The 17,597-nt window shown below is 42.0% G+C and overlaps 4 protein-coding genes across 6 annotated transcripts in view; 1 reads left to right on the plus strand and 3 right to left on the minus strand.

Moving 5' to 3' along the window:
• The window catches only part of LOC116386300 (filamin A interacting protein 1-like), a 55,294-nt gene extending 51,490 nt beyond the window's left edge, over positions 1–3,804 (plus strand). Inside the window, exon 6 of the mRNA XM_031852394.1 lies at positions 1,162–3,804. Within this exon, the coding sequence (XP_031708254.1) occupies positions 1,162–1,353 (192 nt within the window). The 3' untranslated portion in view covers positions 1,354–3,804. The remainder of the gene's footprint in view (positions 1–1,161) is intronic.
• On the minus strand, positions 365–9,878 carry ect2l (epithelial cell transforming 2 like). Its single transcript, XM_031852398.1, has 22 exons — positions 9,593–9,878; positions 8,687–8,799; positions 8,441–8,603; positions 8,084–8,351; positions 7,644–7,878; positions 7,284–7,410; positions 6,960–7,125; positions 6,249–6,377; positions 6,047–6,139; positions 5,735–5,941; positions 5,504–5,607; positions 5,218–5,385; positions 5,055–5,141; positions 4,529–4,638; positions 4,279–4,426; positions 4,122–4,195; positions 3,884–4,040; positions 3,731–3,796; positions 3,544–3,632; positions 3,147–3,319; positions 2,822–2,994; positions 365–1,303 (listed from the first exon to the last, which is right to left on the minus strand). Exons 1-21 carry the CDS (start codon positions 9,725–9,727, stop codon positions 2,861–2,863), a joined length of 2,946 nt encoding a protein of 981 aa, XP_031708258.1. The 5' UTR covers positions 9,728–9,878; the 3' UTR covers positions 365–1,303; positions 2,822–2,860.
• A 218-nt stretch (positions 9,879–10,096) lies between these two features.
• On the minus strand, positions 10,097–12,951 carry ccdc28a (coiled-coil domain containing 28A). Of its 2 annotated transcripts, none has more exons than XM_031852397.1 (5): positions 12,542–12,951; positions 12,163–12,344; positions 11,917–12,071; positions 11,573–11,595; positions 10,097–11,449 (listed from the first exon to the last, which is right to left on the minus strand). In XM_031852397.1, the coding sequence occupies exons 1-5, from the start codon at positions 12,679–12,681 to the stop codon at positions 11,443–11,445; spliced, it is 507 nt and encodes a 168-aa protein (XP_031708257.1). In that variant the 5' UTR covers positions 12,682–12,951; the 3' UTR covers positions 10,097–11,442. The 2 variants fall into 2 exon arrangements, with proteins under 2 accessions (XP_031708257.1, XP_031708256.1); XM_031852396.1 differs by having other exon boundaries at positions 10,097–11,453.
• A 758-nt stretch (positions 12,952–13,709) lies between these two features.
• Positions 13,710–17,528, minus strand: nfkbiz (nuclear factor of kappa light polypeptide gene enhancer in B-cells inhibitor, zeta). 2 transcript variants are annotated; one of them, XM_031852163.1, is made up of 11 exons: positions 16,984–17,528; positions 16,804–16,875; positions 16,449–16,537; positions 15,931–16,220; positions 15,668–15,773; positions 15,443–15,589; positions 15,249–15,312; positions 15,003–15,166; positions 14,796–14,906; positions 14,532–14,699; positions 13,710–14,360 (listed from the first exon to the last, which is right to left on the minus strand). In XM_031852163.1, exons 2-11 carry the CDS (start codon positions 16,832–16,834, stop codon positions 14,322–14,324), a joined length of 1,209 nt encoding a protein of 402 aa, XP_031708023.1. In that variant the 5' UTR covers positions 16,835–16,875; positions 16,984–17,528; the 3' UTR covers positions 13,710–14,321. The 2 variants fall into 2 exon arrangements, with proteins under 2 accessions (XP_031708023.1, XP_031708022.1); XM_031852162.1 differs by having other exon boundaries at positions 16,804–17,528.
• Between the last annotated feature and the right edge of the window lie 69 nt (positions 17,529–17,597).

A 17,597-nucleotide genomic window follows, 5' to 3' on the forward strand; every position in this document is an offset into this window, starting at 1 on the left:
TGCATTAATAGCAGGTAGTGAGGTTACATCCACAAGTATATTTGCTCATATCAGGTCGTGTCTGTTTATTAAAATCACTGTATCTTGCTTATTTACAAGAAGAGCATAAACGACACTATGACTGAGGAGTGTACATGGCTCAGTGTGCTAGCTGTTGCTGAGGTGACTCATGATGTCGCAGTAAACAGGATACTGTTTCTACTGTATAAGTGCCAATACTACCTCAGCCTCCTGGCACGCTGCAGCACATGTAAACACACTGATTGAAATGTGATTACACAGTAAACGGAGCAGTAAGTTGTTTGAGAATCTGAGAAATGTGATGTTTCCCACAATATTCTCTCTTCTTGTTTGCAGGTTGTGCCCCGAAGGACAAACACTGGTTTCTAGGCAACAAACACGCAGTTATTGATGATAAGATAAACAAAAATATTAGGGACAGCTTTGAAAAAAACCCGTCTTTAATCGGCAAGACAGAAATCTTAGTTTTTCATACAGTAAAGGAGGTAAATATTTAAAACAAAATAATTCCGAGGGCTGCAACCAACAACTTTTATTCATTATTGATTCATCTTCTATAAAATGTAAGAGAATAGAAAAAAAAACATCATAAAAGATCATAAAAATAGTTGCTGCTAAATTTTCTTTTGCTCATTTAATTGATTAATCGAGTGATTGTAGCAGCGTTACACGTTAAAGCCGGTAAAGGACACTAAATGATGTACATAAGACAGACAACAGAAAACACAATTATTGTAGCTTGCAATGTTCATCACATTTTACAGAACATGTAAGAATATGCAACATGGTTGAAAGGATGTTGTGCATTTTAATTATGTTATGCAGAGGCCTCGTTTTCATTCATGTCAAAATCTGAATTAGCTTTTTGTCATCCAAAAGACAAAAGGTGCAGCAGTCATGCAGTAACAGTTTGGCACTGTGGTCATTTACTGCCCATAAAATATGATTTGATATCATCTAGTGGTCATCATCAGTATTGCATCAGATCTTTACGAGGCTACTGGAAACAATTCAGCTTGTGGAGAAAGTCACAATACTCCCCTCTATACTGTGTATTCTCCCCACTTCTTCCTCATTTTCTTTGCTGTAAGTCACTCGTTTCCCCACTTTACTTCATTGTTTCTCAATGTTTCTCCACAGATACCTCCAGAAGCATTCCGACGACCGGGACCTACGAGAATCCCCAAACCGAAGGGCTACGGCTCCCAGAAAGGGACAAACAGCACGGCAGCAAACGTGGGGCCGCAGAGCAAGAGTCAGCCGCCAGCCGCTCATCCAGCCACTGGGAAAGAGCAGCACAAATCAACAACAACAACGACAACCCAAATCTAGTTAACCGCAAACTGTGACAACAGTGATGCTTTTACAGACACCAGAATATTGTAAAAGGTCAGTTTACATCATCCTCATAGTTACATCAGATATTAAACTGAATTATAAATGATATAAAAAATAAAATAGTCAATAATCATATTCAATTTCAAACTATCAAAGTACTGTTTCACTATTACCTAATCCTCATCTGTGGTGCTCTGAAGACTGCAACATACAACAATGCTTTGTGTCGATGTTCAATGTGCCCACATTGTATTAGCCGTTAATAAACCTACACAACATTTTAGAAAGTAGTTCCAATGTCACAGATTGGTGTGAAGATGTCACCGTGATCAAAACAAAGTAAACTGAAGAGTAATACTAGAACATTAGGTATGTTATATGTTGTATCGTCAGCCTTTGTATTGATCTTTAAGTACTGTATCTGTTGAGGTGTGCTGATAATGACTCAGCCATTCATCTAATCTCTAAGGATGGATCACGTGGAGGTTTCTTTAAATAGGTGGCAATAATGTACATACGTGTATAAGTGATGTGTTGTAATGCAGTTACATGATAGTGATAATATCCGAAATGTGACATTAGTGTTATTTTTGGTTATCAATAAAGACTTTTTATACCTGGAAAAGAAAGATGCTACTTGTGATGCTGGGATTGTTGAGCTAATGTTACTGGTTTAATGTCAAAGGAATGAATGCATGACGTGATTACATTAAAAGCAAAACCCACAATATTCTCAGTTTACAGTAAGTACGTGTGGAGTTTTATTACACAAAGCTACTCAACACAAAAGACAAAACAAAACAAGATCGGCAAACATAACTCAAACGACTTTCTAACATCCAACGCGATCACACATCAACATACTGTAAAACAACAGGTTCACGATGCAACAATTTAAATGAGCAACATCAGCCGTACTGTCAAAGTATTTTGATGTATTTATCTGTTTTCGCAACAGTATTGTGTTGAAGTATAAAAGGACAAATGTTGATTTTTTCTTTACAATCCCTAGACGAGGTTAAACATGTCTAGCTGATGCCGAGTCAACACAGTTCTTCAGTTATTGAGCCACGCGTGCAGAATCAGGAGATGTAGGTATAGAGATGTATATAATGAACAAGATACTGGTTTACAAGTACTGTAATGTGTTGCACCTTCCAGCTGATAAAAAGCAGGATCGTGCAAAATGTGATAAAATTCTTGCAATTTTCCAAATATTGCAAATGCAAAAAAAAGACCATATTCCATTATGCTAATGTTAAGTAATTATTGTGACAACAGGAATACTCTGCTCATAATCTAAACTACAATCTGAATACTTTTCAGGTTAAAGTGAGACACTCAGAACACCAGTGGCAGGAGGGCTACGTGTGTGCTGTGGACAAATAACTGCCGTTTGATATTTCCTAAAAACATTTTTTTAACTTATCATGTAAAAAAAGGCAAACAGTGGCGTCCAAACCTCTTCTTGTCTTGCCGGTGTTTCGTCGTCACGGCGCCGTCACTGGTGTCCAGTCAGAGCAGAGCTTGTGGCTGAACGCAGCACAGACAGGAAGTGCTCTCTCTCCTCTCCTCTTTCTGTGGCACAAACCCAAGAACGACAAGGACCCTCCAGGACAAAAGCATGACGCACATCTACAGAGAAAGACATTAATAATCCTTTAACGTGGCAAAGGTTATCAAAAACACCAACGACGTTATTAATGACACACTGAAGATTACAGAAAAGAATGAAAGCCGAGGCAACATTCAACACACATCGTATTCTTTAAATGGTACAAACTCACAGCGCGAGTGTGTGATCGCTCTGACAGCCAGGCTGGAGAGAGCCACAGAGGCCATGAAAGTGTGTGTGCTCCGGTGAGCCAACGTGAACGGTGTGTGATGCACGTTTCGCCGCGTCAGCACCAGAGCGTCGTTGAACAGAAACAGGCCCACATCAGACACCTGCTCGAAGGTCCTAATCATGCACACAAACAGGAAAAAAAAACGTCTTGGTTAGATTTACAATCTGTAGTGATGTAATATAAAACATACAGTGTTTGATTGTGCAAAGGTTTCCCGATGTATGCGTCATTAGAAAGTGCTACTTAAGCAATAAAGTGCTTAACAAGAAAAAGTAAATATCAAAAAATATCATATCAAACATCTACTAAGTCAATACAAATACAAATCACCACACACCTGAGTGATTCAGGAATCTGTTCATCAGGGCTCCTGAGTAAAGCAGCATCCTGTGTTATTATCAGCTGCCTGTTTCCTTCACTGAGGCTCTACACACACACACCATATTAACATAAAAATACTTCAACATGTTAGTTTTAGATGTTGTTTTGAGAGCGTGGGGAAAAAGAGGGAGCTGTGATTTTACCGGACAGCCTTGGATCATCTGCTGCGTTTCCTCCATCAGTCTGTCTCTCTCTGAGTTACGCTTCAACTGAAACAGAAGCAAACATGTGAGAAATGCTGAATGAATCAAACACAGCGTGAGATACTGCCTCCACGCTCCGTGTGGCGGTTGTACCTTCTGTATGAACTCTCTGAACCCCAGCAGGGTGCTGAGGGCAGAGCACAGGTGCGTGTGGTCAGGGTGGCCGGTGTGTGTGTGCAAAGACAACACTTGAAGCAGAGTCACATACTCCTGTATCCTCCACACTGGACACAGCAGCAGCTCCTGCAGGCTTCACAAACACACCGCGGTTTAATCAATTCATTGTCTGACGATTGCCCTGAAAACCAATAAAGATGAGTGTACATGTTACCTCAGCATGTGTGTTGCAAGAGTTCTGTCTGCTCTCTTCAGGAAAGCCCGGAACGGAGGCTTCGTCTCCCTGCACTGAGATCAGACAGGCAAAGCTTTCTCAGACCGCTGTACACTCTAGACCTGGTTTACGTGCTTCATGCATGGTCTGACTGTACCTTGTCGATGGTGCTGAGGGCGGTGGTGTAGTTGTTGAGGTAGTTGGTGTAAACTCTGAGTTTTGAGCACAGTTTTACAAGCACATCTCCAACACACTGCTCTGCACCCCACTGCTGCAGCCTGGCTTGTAAATCTGCCTGAAACACCCTGCAGCAAACACACGCACATATATCATGTCATGTCCACACAGAGGCACGCAAACAAGACAGTGTCATACAAACACTTGTGTGTGTGTGTGTGTGTGTGTACCTGTTGAGCGCCAGTATTTGTGTGACAGGGCTGAGGACAATGTGGATGTCAGCGTAGCTGAGGATGGCTCTGTTGGAGTTGAGAGCTGCTGTAAGAGGCTCCTGGTACACCTTCAGCACAAGAGAGAAGGTATCGGATAAATACATTGGTAATCTCTGAACCTTTGACAAACAACACTTGCTTGATGTGTAGTTGCTCTGAAAACATCTCAAAAAATCCTTCTCAAGATGAGATTCTAATAACAAAGTGAGGAAGAATAGGCCATGCAGCTGTAGAACCATCAACCAACACCTAGTTTAAAAAGGTATTATATGAACTCCCTGTAGTTTGTTGAAAGGGTCCAGTTCCTAAAAAGTGTCTGCATCTGTTTTCTGGACTTGATTTGACAGCATTACATAATGTTCATTCAGTCTCTGATTAATGTCAGGTGGAACTGCACCTGAAACAATGGCCTCTCAGCATCTAAACATGTGATAGTGTCACTAAATTTCCAGTTGGTGTTTTTAATGTTACAGTCTAGACCTACCTTCAGCACAGCGCCTAGTCTCCCCAGATAAAGACACTCGCTGTGGTGGAGCTCTCTGGCAGCTGCACCTCTCCAATCGAACACTATCTAAAGACAAAACGAGCTGTAAAGATCAAGTGTGCTCCTTCAACCTTCTCTGAATGGACGAGTTAAAATCACACACCTGTGGTAGCTCAGGTATCAGGCCGACACATTTCTTTGAGTCGTGTTGTGCCAATGAGAAATCATCTGCTCCTTTGTTTCTCCCCTTCTTCCCTCCACTAGTCTCTTCTCCCTCCTTCTCCTCACTCCATCTTGTCAGGAAGGCGGCAAGAAACTCCAGAGGTCTGGTCTGAAGATGTGAGAGCAGAAATAAAGAAACACACACTCTTATCCGCAGTTAATGATGCAACTTGAAACAAACATTTTTTGCTCTTGTTGTAATGTATAAGTGTATTAAACATTTCCACCTCTTCCTGTCTTGTGAGAGCAGTGAGTCCCTCCGTCAGAGCCTCATTTAGATCTTTAGACACACACAGCTCCTCGAGGCAGATTTTCTCCCACAGAAAATGACCTATAAATATATGAATAGATTCCTCAGAAAGTTTACAGGACACAGAGTATGCAGGCATTTGTTTAAACCTGCCATTGCTCCAGCTGTGTGTGGGTGCATTTAAATCCAAACGCATGTGAAAACCTACCCAGCGCCCGGCCCCTGGCCTGGAGGCTGACGCGCTGTAGCTGCGGCCCCCGGCAGCCCTTCAGCTCCCCCAGAGCCTCCTCCATCCACTGAGCCTGTCTGCACCAGCCCAGCAGTACACTCTCACACACAAACTGCAGTGGCGGGGCGTCTGGTTGATGCTCCGAGAGTCCGGTGCACACACTACCGTCAGACCACTCACTCAGGACTGAGAGAGGGTGAAGAAACAAACTATTTATTGTGGCTTTAACATGATGCTTCACATCTTAGATGTCTTTTTGGAGGTGTTTCAGTCTTGTGCATGGTGACTCACTGTTCTGGAAACTTCCGGTGGCAAAACCAATAGGCGCCAGAACCTCCAGACCCGTCAGAGTAGAGAGAGCGTGCATGAGAGCCACTCCCGATGCTGAGGAGGAGAGAGAAAGCAAGAGACAGAGTGGAGGTTAGTGAGACAGAGACGGAAGATGCAGATTACAGAGAAGTGTGTGTGTGTTCCAACATCTGTGTCTACCTACCAGATGCAGCCAACGGGGAGAACATGTCAATCCCTCCTCCTTCCTCAGCTGGTGCCACCCAGCCACACAGCTTTTCCCAGAATTCTCTATGGTCGGGGATCAGTAATGTCTTCTCTGACAGGCTACGACCTGGAGGGTCAACAGAATCAGGATTTGTAGGCAGAAAAATAAGGTTCCTTAAAAGAGTTAACTTAACAGTTTTCAGTTTGAGCAACGTGCATATTCAACTTTAACCGGTCAAGTTTGAAAGGTAAGTTGACAAACTTGTGTATGAAGTAAACAACAAAAATATATAGAATTTTCCCGAATGGCGACTTCACAGGCAAAAAGGATAACTGAGAATAAGTACATTAATTACTGTGCCACAGAGTTACGTTGTGGAGTCTTTGAGTGTATCTCTGTGTTTGAAATCATTTTATAAAAAATAAAAAAAACAGTTAAACAAAAAGGTGCATGAACAATGTAAAATCGATGCAAGATTTATGATGATTAGTTCTAAGCCAAGGGACCAAAGTAGCTTTAGACTTACTGTAAAAAAAAAATTAAAAAAAAAGGTATTATCATAATAAAATAAGCCATGAAATGGTTTTAGCAGATGTGCTTCACAGTATCCTGAGAGATAAACTTCCAGCACTGGAGGCTGAACTTGGACTAGAGCTAACCCCAGCAGTGTTTCCACACATTAAGATACACAGGATTATTAATTCTCACCATGGAGCAGATGGATTTCCTCCGTTCCTCCTGGAGCTAGCAGGCCCAGCCTCTGAGCTCTCTGCCCAGAAATAGTCCTCTCCACCTGGGCTAACAGAGCTGAGAGAGCCCCTCTGTGGTCGTACAGAACCACAACCACTCCATCCTTCACGCCACTCAGCACCAACTAGATGTAGCACAGGGAGAAAGGAAAAGAGCAGACGGGGAGAAATATGAGATGCTCAACTTGACAATGTCCCTTTTTCTTTTTTACACTCTTCATCGCTGCTTTTTCTCTTACTAAGTAGATGCTGATTTAAGACTCTTTCTGTACTTGTTATTTACCTCATAGGCAGGAATCCTGTTGGAGATCAGCAGTAAGAGGGCAGGAGGGGTCACGCAGAGGTTGTGTGGCAGTGGAGGGCTGCTGGTGAAGGAGGAAAGCGCTCCTCTGGCTTTGCTCAGTCTTTCACTGAAAGAGAAGATGGAGGTCTGGTTTACACTCACATCACAGCTTTAGACCAAAAATAATAAATGGCCTCAATGGGACCATTCTGGGGACAGATTTTGAAGTTTAATATTACAAAGACAGGATTTATTACAGAGCTCTCACATCGGGTTGCATTATATTATAAAATGTATTGTATCATAAAACGCTGACATCATCGAGGGGAAGTGAATGTGTCACCGTCAACAGACAATCACCTGCTAGGAATGGAGGTCTGGACTCCCTCCAAGCTCTGGGCTGCAGTCATGGGCTGTCCCCTGTCCAGGCTGAGACAGACGCTGGGAGACCCAACAGTCCTCGGAGGCCAGGAGAGAGAGGGCCAAGAGCTGAATGCTATTCCAGAGCCGCGCCTCCCTGTCTGAGTTCTTCCACCTCTGCCTCCTTCTGGCTTGGTGTAGCTGCCCCAGGCTTTCCTGGTTCTCAAAGCGTGTTCTGCAAACATCACAGACAGAAGCACTGGTCTCTAAGTACAAGCTTTGTGAGGTAACTGAAAGACATATCTGCTTAGAAGATTGGGACAGAGACAAACAAGGAAGAGTCACGATCATAAGATATAAACGTGCAACTTTGATGACACCCTCAAAAAAGTGTTAATCATTTTCAGATCTTGTATCATTTGATGTCTTTCTTTTCTCACTCTTCTCCTCCTGTAGTTTGTCTCTGATCATCTGTCTGATCCTCCTCTCCTTCCTCCTCTCCTCCTCCTCCTCCTCCTCCTCCTCCGTCATCCCCGTGCTGTGCTGGTTGAGGGTCCCGTACTGCTCGGCCGCCTCCCTGGGGGTGAGCCAGTCCAGCGTGGAGACGCAGGAGACATAGTGGTTCTTCCACGCTCCAAACTCTTTCTCTGCAGGAGTGTAGGGAAGGAACCAGCCTCTTGAGATGCAGCGGCCGGCCCAGAGACAGTCCTGGGAGGAGAGAGGAGGAGGGAACGCAATAAAAATGTCTTAATGTAAGCGTGGAAACTCCAGTAAACATCAAATATCTCACCTCTCACCTGCTCAGCAAGGACCCTCCAGTGCCAGCTGACCTGGGCAGCGGAGCTGAGCTCACGGGAGGACAGAAACGACATCACATACAGGGACAAGAAGCGTGGCAGCACAGACGTGAAGTCCACTTGAGTCACAGGAACCGTCTCCATCAGCAAATCCTTGCAGAACCTGAAAAACAAAACAAATGCAATAACCTTGGTCTCACTTGTAATGACACAAATACACAAACAAAAGGGGAAGAGACAGCTTACTTGAGCTGGGACTTGGTGCATCGTGTGAGCAGAGTGTGCAACAGGTGTTTCCTCTGTCTGTCAGTCCACAGGTCAAACCAGTGCAGCACAAGGTTGATCCTCTCCTCAAATAACTGGGAGCAAATGGGGAAAAAGGAAACCAAAAAGCTTTATACAGTCAGTGAAGGACGTGTGGAAGGTGCACCTCATTGCATAAGAGATGAAATAAATGTGAAAGGCATCTGTCCTCCCATGATGTGGCTCATGCTCGATTGGTTAAGGGATTGCGATTCAATCCCTTAGTTTCAAGAAGAACAAAGAGAAACACCCTTACTGTATGTGGAACTTTGGTAGCGACAATATTTATTTATTGTTGCATCACATTGGCTAACAAGAGACTGGACAACTACCAAGATCGTTACATGACCAGTCATGATATTTAAAAGAAAGAAAATGTCTGAACAGTGTCCTCTATCTTAGTTTACATGCATTTTCTACATACATTGATTGGGCAACTCAGCATATCTTCACCCTTAATAATACAGTTCAGTACGTTGCAACGTGCCTTCCCCTGCATGCATTTCCTGCAGGACACGGGACGCCTCAAACCACCTCTGCACACAATTCACAATATGCAACTGAATGATAAAATAATGACTTTACCTTAACGTCAATAATATATCTTCTGTAGTGCGACCGGAAGCATAACGAGAGGGACTTTCAGTCGGTTTGTGCACCTGTTTGCAATCAGGCTAATTGGCCGACTAAGCTGTTAATTTATATTAAAACGGAGAATTTAAATCTGACAGTCTCATATATGCTGCACAGTGAAATAACGTGGTGTTCCCTGGCATCTGGTGGTTATAAATAGAAAGAAATCTAATTTAATAACAGTGTTTCGGGCCTCGAGCGTGGGTTCGTCCTGACCTGCAGGTTGCTCGTCCTGTTGTTCAGGGGGGTCCAGGTGCTGAAGCGGGTTCCGGACTGCAGGCTGCGGCCTCGCTGCGGTTCATAGTCCGTCCCGCTGAGCTGCCACCGCTTCACCGAGTGAGGGGTCGACATTGTTCTTCTCGCGCACGATTTGAGGTTCTAATGTTCTAATGTAGCTCTGTAATAAAACGCTGAGTGCTGAATAACAGGCTGCTGGTGTGGCGCTCTGCTCAGTTACCTTAGAGACGCATCAACAGAAGGATGCGCACATTCCTGCACACAGGCTGCACAGCCTCCTGCACATTAATAAGTAACTAGATGGTAAGAAGCAAACAGGTTGTCAGCAGAAACAAAAGTCAATTCATGTCCACACTTATTTGATAAGTGCATTCCTTTGTGGATAAAATCATATTGCTGCCAAATCAACAATCTGTGCATTAATGCATTAAGTAAAATGAAAATATGCACATTATTCACAAGGATCCTCAGATGGTGACGTAGCCAGGAGATTCAGACAACACATTTATTAGGTCAATAAAAATACAACCACCAAACATTCAAAATAGTAAAACACTTAATCCCCCAACAACACTGGTTAAAATAAGAAGTGGCAAATTAAAGTAGGATTTACAGTCAAAGCAGTGTCACATGATCACATATTATCTCAATACAGAACCTGCTCTATGCAAGTCAATTCAACAGGTTAGAACCAATAAGGCAAAAATGCTTTAAATCAGAAATTTAAGGCATGCTTCCGACGTCAACATTTGGATAATTCAGTATTTTCCAGCGTCAAAACCGACACACGAGTGATGATGTGCAGTGTGTTTTGCATGTTGCGTGGATATGTGCAAATATATATTCAATACTGAACAAGGTGCTGGAGCTGATATCAGGCCACTCGCATGTAGCAAGAAGTCATATGCAAAAATCACAAACTGTGCAGTTTCTACTGTTTAAATGTTATTTTTTTTTAGATTTAACAATAATTCAAACTTTTTTTTATTGTCTCTAAAATAAGATACATGATTGGTATTAAAGCGATATGTTGAGAAACAGTTATAAACATGATTTCTGCATCTGTATTTTGATAAGTTTAGCTTTGGGTCTTTAGTTTGTGCCGTTACAGACACTTAGTGACCTGTGACAACAACACAAAGTGCAACAGAGTGAGGTTATACATACACACACACACACACACACACATATATATGAGAATAGCTAAAGGAGTAAGCTTGAAGTCAGTTTACTTAAAACAAAGCTGATAAACAAACACTGTAGATGTCATTTCAAGGACTTGTGAATTAATCAACTGCTGGACAAAACAAGGTGAGTAGTTTGTATCAATATCACTTTGGTTAGCAATGTATTGCAAATCTAAACTATTTAGAAACTTGACTTTAAACAGGTCGTGACAGGGATGCAGCAATGCCAATATGTAAAGTACTGTAGGTCAGACAGTAGCTTAAAATTTGGTAGACTCCCTCTATACAACTCTGACTATAAGAGAATACATTCAATCATATCTCAGGAGGTTAATTACTGTCATCCTGCTGTTTAGTCAGACAACATTATAACTGTTTTGTACTATATTTACTGTCGGCAGTGAAAAATAAGGCTCTGCTGCACCCCTGTTGTGACGTCTTACAATAAATCCATGCTGCTTTACAGACATGGAACGCTGGTGAACTGCCACAATACTTAAAGAGGAATAGAGCCTCCAGCTTGCCTCAACTCTACCATATCTGTTGCAGCCCCTCTAGGTGACATGGGTCTGGGTCAGATGAGGTTGAGAAGAGAAGATCACATACTGGCAGTCCTCGGGATCTCTTGGGAGTCGGCTAGATTCAGTTTCTGACTGGTGAAGCAGGGTAAAGGAAAAACGGGAAACCTGACGGCAAAGAAGTTTTACCTCTATTTCAAAAGCTATAAGGACGAATATGATGCTTGAAGCATGTTGAATATCAAAAAGGATACATCGAAGAACTCAGCTCCTCAAGCTGTGGAGAGAAAGAACATTTTGAGTTTGTTAAACATGCGAGCAGTTTGTACAGAAATCGTTGATCCTGGTTCGACAAGCAACAATCGTCTGACTAAACTCTTTAAGAGTTTAACACTTAGGAGGGGAATAAGCAGCTAAATCCTTGCTGGGATGTTGAGTAGCTCCACCACATCAATGAAGTACTTTAAGAAGTACAAGGAGTTCAATGTGCTGTATCACATCGGATTTTCAGGAGCAGGACGACATCACAAGCTATGACATATGTGTTGCTACTGCTTAAACATGAACAAAAACACAGAAAGGATAAAGTCGGTCTTACGTTAAGAAGTAGGTTGTCCATGTTGGTGTCGCAGGCTACTTTCCTCTGGTCCTCGGGCATTTCGTCCACCTCGCTGTGGAGGTCAAAATGCAAACGCGCCAGCTTCTCCTGCATCTCTCTCACTTGCTCCATCTGGTCAATGGAGCACTCGTTGCCTGACAGGGAGAGGGGACATAACATATTAAAGGTCCATCTGTATCTGTGGCTCTCTGACCATATGTTTTTCTGGTGAAAAGTCCAAACTACCAAACGCTTGTAGTTTCCCCGAGTGGAAGTCGTTGAGGAGACTGAGCAGGCCGTTCTCCATCTCCTGTACATCCGAGACATCGGTCAGAAAGGAGTGCTGGATGATCGGTGCTGCCGGGCCCTGGTTCTGATTAGGCCTCCCGCCCAAACCCACATGATGCCTGGGTTTGTCTCTCACTCCCCTGGAAGAGACAAGAAACAACAGAAAACGTGATAACAGATAAAATATTAAATATCAAATGCACAATATATTCAATAAAATATAATAATATTACATTGAATAACTAAACAGTAGTGCAAAGATTTAAACAAACATCTGACAAGCAACCTCTCACTTTCGCTCTATTATTTCTGAGGAAGGTAAACAGATTATATCTACCTCCTATTTTTGTTCTTTTGGCTGGAGCCGACGTGCCGTACCCCGGAGGAAGCGTTGGTCTTCCGGCCAGAGCCACCGGTCGGGGCCGCAGTGTTGGTGGAGGTCCTGGGACTCTTTCTCTTTAGCTTACGCTCCTCCATAACTTCATGTTACGGGGCTGTCTGGGTTAGCTGGATAAGAGCAGGCACTGTAACTCAATGCAGAACCCTGTACGCTAATCGTGCAGAAACAGCACCCTGTTTCAGTGCCTGTTTAAATTAAATACCAAAAAACATAAGCTGAAAGACGCGTTCAACCACAATTACTACCTAGTTTGTTGTCTGTGCCAATGACAGATAGTCCTCACGATGTAAACACTTGTTAAAGAATGCGGATGTAGCCCGCAGCCTGTGAACTCTGAAAACTTCCTGTTTTGGTGTGACGCAACGGACCCAGTCATGGCCGCATTCCAAATGGCTTCATTCACCACTACATTACGGACTAAAACACAACATGTCATCTCACTTAACGCAGTGATACAACTACAATATTATTTGACTTCTGGAACAGAATAAGAGTACATATTCTATAAGAAAAGACGACTGTATCACCTACGTTGTATTTCACAGAGGTCCCTCTGCTACGAATTGGAACTGGGCCCAACGTCGACCGTATTCCATCACAGTCCTGTTGAACATCTTGGAAACAGTATAACTTGGCTGGGAAATCTTTATTAACACGTGTAGGTTTTCATAATTCTCATGAGGCCTCCCATGTATGAATCTCGACACATTAGTAATAAAATAAAATAACTAAAACTGCTTAATTACTGAGAAATGCATTCTAAGTACTCTTCTTTCTCACACTTTCACAAGACACATTTTTATGGTGTATTTTTTTCTTTATTCATTTCCTAATTTAATGTTATGATTAAATGATCTAGTATGTCTAGTAGTCCTAAATGTCCAAGTCCTGGTTTCCTCGTGATGGAGACAACTGACTCATGTTGTCCAAAATCTTTGTAACAGCACATCTCAAAAATGATATTTCCTTTTAAACAGGAGTGTCGCTGAGATGTAGGTTCAATAAACAACCACAAGGGGGAGATAAGTGAACATCCAATAATGATCCTCCTCTCCCTCTTCTTAATGAATGAAGTATTAATAGCTGATAAAAAAAAAATGCTGACAAGACTTTGTACATTTTAATTCATGAAAATACAACATATTCAAAACGTTGATACATTTAATTCCAGAACACCAAATTATACCTGATGTTTTTCAAACTCTATATCATAATATAACATCAAACAATAACCCTTTCACAATAAAATGTAGTACAGGTGTGTGGTCAGAATGTTTTCTGCATTAACTACAATGTTAAACCTTTATGAAAATGCATGCACATGTTTTAAACAAACAAGATTATGAACACCAAAAACAATTATTAAAAAGAAAATAACCTACAACATGTTAAACTGTTAATGTATTTCTAAATACAACGATATGCAGCATAACATGTCTACCCACGATTATAATCCTGCATAAATATTAAACTTTTCCAGCAATAACAGATTTACAGAGAAAGTTTGCTGATTGTGTTGCAGTCTTAAACGTACCACCTTAAGTCACATAAAGGTTAATTAACAAAAGAATACAAATCATATCTCCATTTTCTCTTTGGGCATTACATAGTAATGAACAATGGCATGTTTCACAGAAACAAACAGCATCTGCCTTGTTTTGGCAAATAATATTACGATAGATTGGACTGTCTGACTGACAGTGTTTTTGAGCTTCACTTAAGCATTCAAATATTTTCCTTTCAGGATCTTCTGCACCTAAAAGAAAAGAAAACTCAAATAATCACTCGTACTGATTCTCAAACAACATGCACTTTCATTTATAATAATTAATGTTTGTTGATGCGACTTATTTTACTACTTAATGGTATTTTCATATATTTGTGTAACAGTGTTTGCCTCACATTAAGATGATGTTATCATCAATACCTTTTCACCAACGGGTCCTTCTGGCACCAGCTGAGTCGGCAGTTCATTTTCAAAGTTCCTGGTCCCGGGGTCGCCGCCTTTTCTCATCAGCAGCTTCACTGCTTCCACTTGAGTGTCATGATTTTGCAAAGAGCTGACGATGTGCAGGGCTGTGTTTCCACTGAACGTCTGCAACATACACACGCAGAGTCACTCGATGCGTTTCACCCAGTTTGTGTGTTACGCTCACTTCACATTCGATTTTATTACAACAAAACAACTTGCCTGAACATTGACGACCGACAGTGAAGATGGCTGCGCGAGGAAAATGTTAAACAGCTCGACGTTTGCCTCCGCAGAAGCCATGTGAAGACACGTCCTTCCACTTTTTTGGTCCTGCATAAATGAAAAACAAGGCAATTCCCTCAGATCCAAGCTTAGTGGTCATGCAACATGGCTTTTTAATACCAAGCAGGTGGTTTTAACAGTTACCTTTGTCCCACAGGAGGCGCCCATGAGCAGCAGAGTCTTGATACACTCCACAGACATCTGTGTCTTCTGCAGCAGCTCCTTCGTCTTATATGAACAAAGACTCCCCTTCAGCTCTTTAACAATAGCGTTGTGAGACAACACTGCTGCATGCAGCGGAGTGAAACCTCCAGACAGAGAACAGTATGTCATCACAAAGACACTTTGCATAAGTCACACCAGGTTTTAACTCGAATAAGACGTACTCACCATCATAATTGAACATTTCAATGTCAATTGGCTGCCCGCTCCCCATTAGGGTCCTCCAGATGCTCTGTGGGAATACATCAAGATAGTGTAGAAAACATTAAATATATCCAAATGATCAAAATGCTGCAACAACATTTTATTATGTGCCAAACTGAATCATTGACATTTGCACACGACTGAGCAGTTAAATCTACCTGAAGGGTGAGAAAGTAGCCTTTCTCAGCACACACGTGCAAAGGAGAGCGGCCCCAGTAGTCCCGAGTGTTGATCTGTGCTCCGTGTGTCAGCAGGTCCTGGACTATCAACTGCTGATTGGTGGTGGCTGCTATCTGAAGAGCGGTCTAGGTACAAAGGAGTAGGCGTTTGTGGGTTAAATGGGTACTATTCATGAATTAAACTAACTCTTTAAGCCTTTGTACCTGCCCATTGTGTTCTTTCATGTCCAGAGAGCCACATCGAGCCATTCTGACAGCAAGCACATAAGCAAGAGCCCGTCGACCTTGTGCCACTGCTATGTGAAGACATCTGGCAAGTGGAAAAGAAATAAGACATATGCAAACAAATGTTACTTTATTCAGGTCTGCATAAGTGTCACTACCACTTTTGAAGTAACACAAATGACATTTAGCTCACGGTTTTATCTGTTGATGATTATTTTCACACTTTCTTCATGGGTACATACGTGTCACCATCCGCATCTTGCGTGTTGAGCAGCTCAGGAGGAACTCCTCGGACCCTCTGCAACTCTCGCTGTATTTGCCAGTGAAAAAAAGAAATGTCCACTTCAGCAGCCGGAGCCGCTTGTCTCTGCAGAGCCGGACGTTGCAGTTGTTGTGGGGTAACGGGAGCATTTTCAGCAGAGGCAGTGAAGAGATGATTCGTAAAACGGTTCGGCTCATTGCCACAAACTTCAAATTTTGCAGATTTAAATGCGTGCACTGAGTTCTTGTCGTCCTGCGAGCAGTTCCATCTCTAAAAGAGAATCATTTGCAAGCTGTCATTTAAATCATGATTAACCCGACTCAGGCATGTCTGTGTCATTTAGTTTATGTTGCAGTCTGTTCGTGGAGGAATGCTCAACTTCTACTTCCTCATATTTAAGGAACTTTGTCTTCCCTCATAAACAAAACCAGATTCAACACATTTATGAAGAAATAATATACATTTTTCTGTAAAGTCAACTTCTAACCTGGGACTTACCTGGCGTCTCATCATGAGCAGCTCTTTCACGGTCTTCTTCTGTAAAACTTGGACGTATTCTGGTGGTCTGGGATCAGTGATCAGAAAGTCTGAGGGGGGGAACAAGTGACGGTCCAGATGTTAAAAGAACAACTCTAAGTTATTGTTTGGTTAGTTTAAAGTAATGTTGTGAAGTGTCCTCTAATGTCAATAGTGAGATACATTCGATAGGTGGACTTCCTCGTTCCCTTGTTCCCATGTCTTGAAAAATACTAGTGGTATCAAATGTTCAGGAACAAGAAGAGTATCTGTTTGGTTTCCCTTTCATCATTTTAAAAAACATGCATGTCCGATCACAATAATCTTAAAAACTGACCGTTATGGTTCTGGTTGAAGTTGGTCCCCATTGGTAGAATCTGTTTTCCTCTGCTTTTGTCCCCTCTTGGATCTAAAATGTTAAAGGAGTCACTCATAAACACTTGCAACTGAAGTTCTTCCCTCAACACACCTGGAATGTAAAGTGGCAGTGCAAATAATTTAAGAAATCCTGACTCGCCTGTCCGCAACTTTCGTCTTGTCCCTACAAGATCACAAATGAGGAACAACTGCCACACACCCAACTCAACTTCCTGGTTGACAGCTTAGTAGAGTCTCAGACCAGTTTCAAAACAAGGTTCTTAAACATGACGAAGAAGCATAAAGTAACCCTGTGCTTATTAAAAAAAACATCAAAAACAACAGTCAGTTTGCAGTCCAGCCGTCAAACTGATACACACGGTATTAAAGGTCAGTTAATATGGAAATGAGCTCCAAGTGCTGCACAATACAGCCCGCAGAAGTGAATCAGTAACTAAACTGCAAAGCAAACTTGAAACATGAACACCGCATGTAGCAAAGGTTATTATACACACACACGTGTTAAATGTCCGTAAAGCAGAGAAAAACGTAACGATCCCAAACCTGTACCGACTTTGTTTCTGCAACCTTTATGAGTGACACAAATAAGTCATATTTAGTTTTAAGCTGGTCAAGCTGTAACACATGTTCGAGTGTGTGACGTTGACCCGAACAGCTGCTTAGATTTGAAGAAATTGGAGCTCAATATGCATTTAGATAGAGATTTATATAGATATATATATATAGATAGAGATAGATATATATATATATATA

The sequence above is a fragment of the Anarrhichthys ocellatus genome, unplaced genomic scaffold (genome assembly GCF_004355925.1).
Source record: "Anarrhichthys ocellatus isolate YVR2014 unplaced genomic scaffold, GSC_Weel_1.0 scaffold12, whole genome shotgun sequence".
NCBI classification, from domain to species: domain Eukaryota; kingdom Metazoa; phylum Chordata; class Actinopteri; order Perciformes; family Anarhichadidae; genus Anarrhichthys; species Anarrhichthys ocellatus.

Excerpts from the sequence above, each read along its gene's own strand:
- ccdc28a (XM_031852396.1), bottom strand. The coding sequence starts at position 12,681 with ATGGAGGAGCGTAAGCTAAAGAGAAAGAGTCCCAGGACCTCCACCAAC. Across the intron at positions 11,596-11,916 it reads TGGACAACCTACTTCTTAAC|CTTGAGGAGCTGAGTTCTTC; the intron begins GTAAGACCGACT and ends TTCTCTCCACAG. Across the intron at positions 11,454-11,572 it reads GAGGAGCTGAGTTCTTCGAT|TCAGAAACTGAATCTAGCCG; the intron begins GTATCCTTTTTG and ends CTGCTTCACCAG.
- ect2l (XM_031852398.1), bottom strand. The coding sequence starts at position 9,727 with ATGTCGACCCCTCACTCGGTGAAGCGGTGGCAGCTCAGCGGGACGGAC. Across the intron at positions 5,942-6,046 it reads CACCGGAAGTTTCCAGAACA|TCCTGAGTGAGTGGTCTGAC; the intron begins GTGAGTCACCAT and ends ACCCTCTCTCAG. Across the intron at positions 5,386-5,503 it reads CTCTCACAAGACAGGAAGAG|ACCAGACCTCTGGAGTTTCT; the intron begins GTGGAAATGTTT and ends TCACATCTTCAG.
- nfkbiz (XM_031852162.1), bottom strand. The coding sequence starts at position 16,900 with ATGAGTGACTCCTTTAACATTTTAGATCCAAGAGGGGACAAAAGCAGA. Across the intron at positions 15,590-15,667 it reads TGAAAGAACACAATGGGCAG|ACCGCTCTTCAGATAGCAGC; the intron begins GTACAAAGGCTT and ends CTTTGTACCTAG. Across the intron at positions 14,700-14,795 it reads TGTCGGTCGTCAATGTTCAG|ACGTTCAGTGGAAACACAGC; the intron begins GCAAGTTGTTTT and ends TGTATGTTGCAG.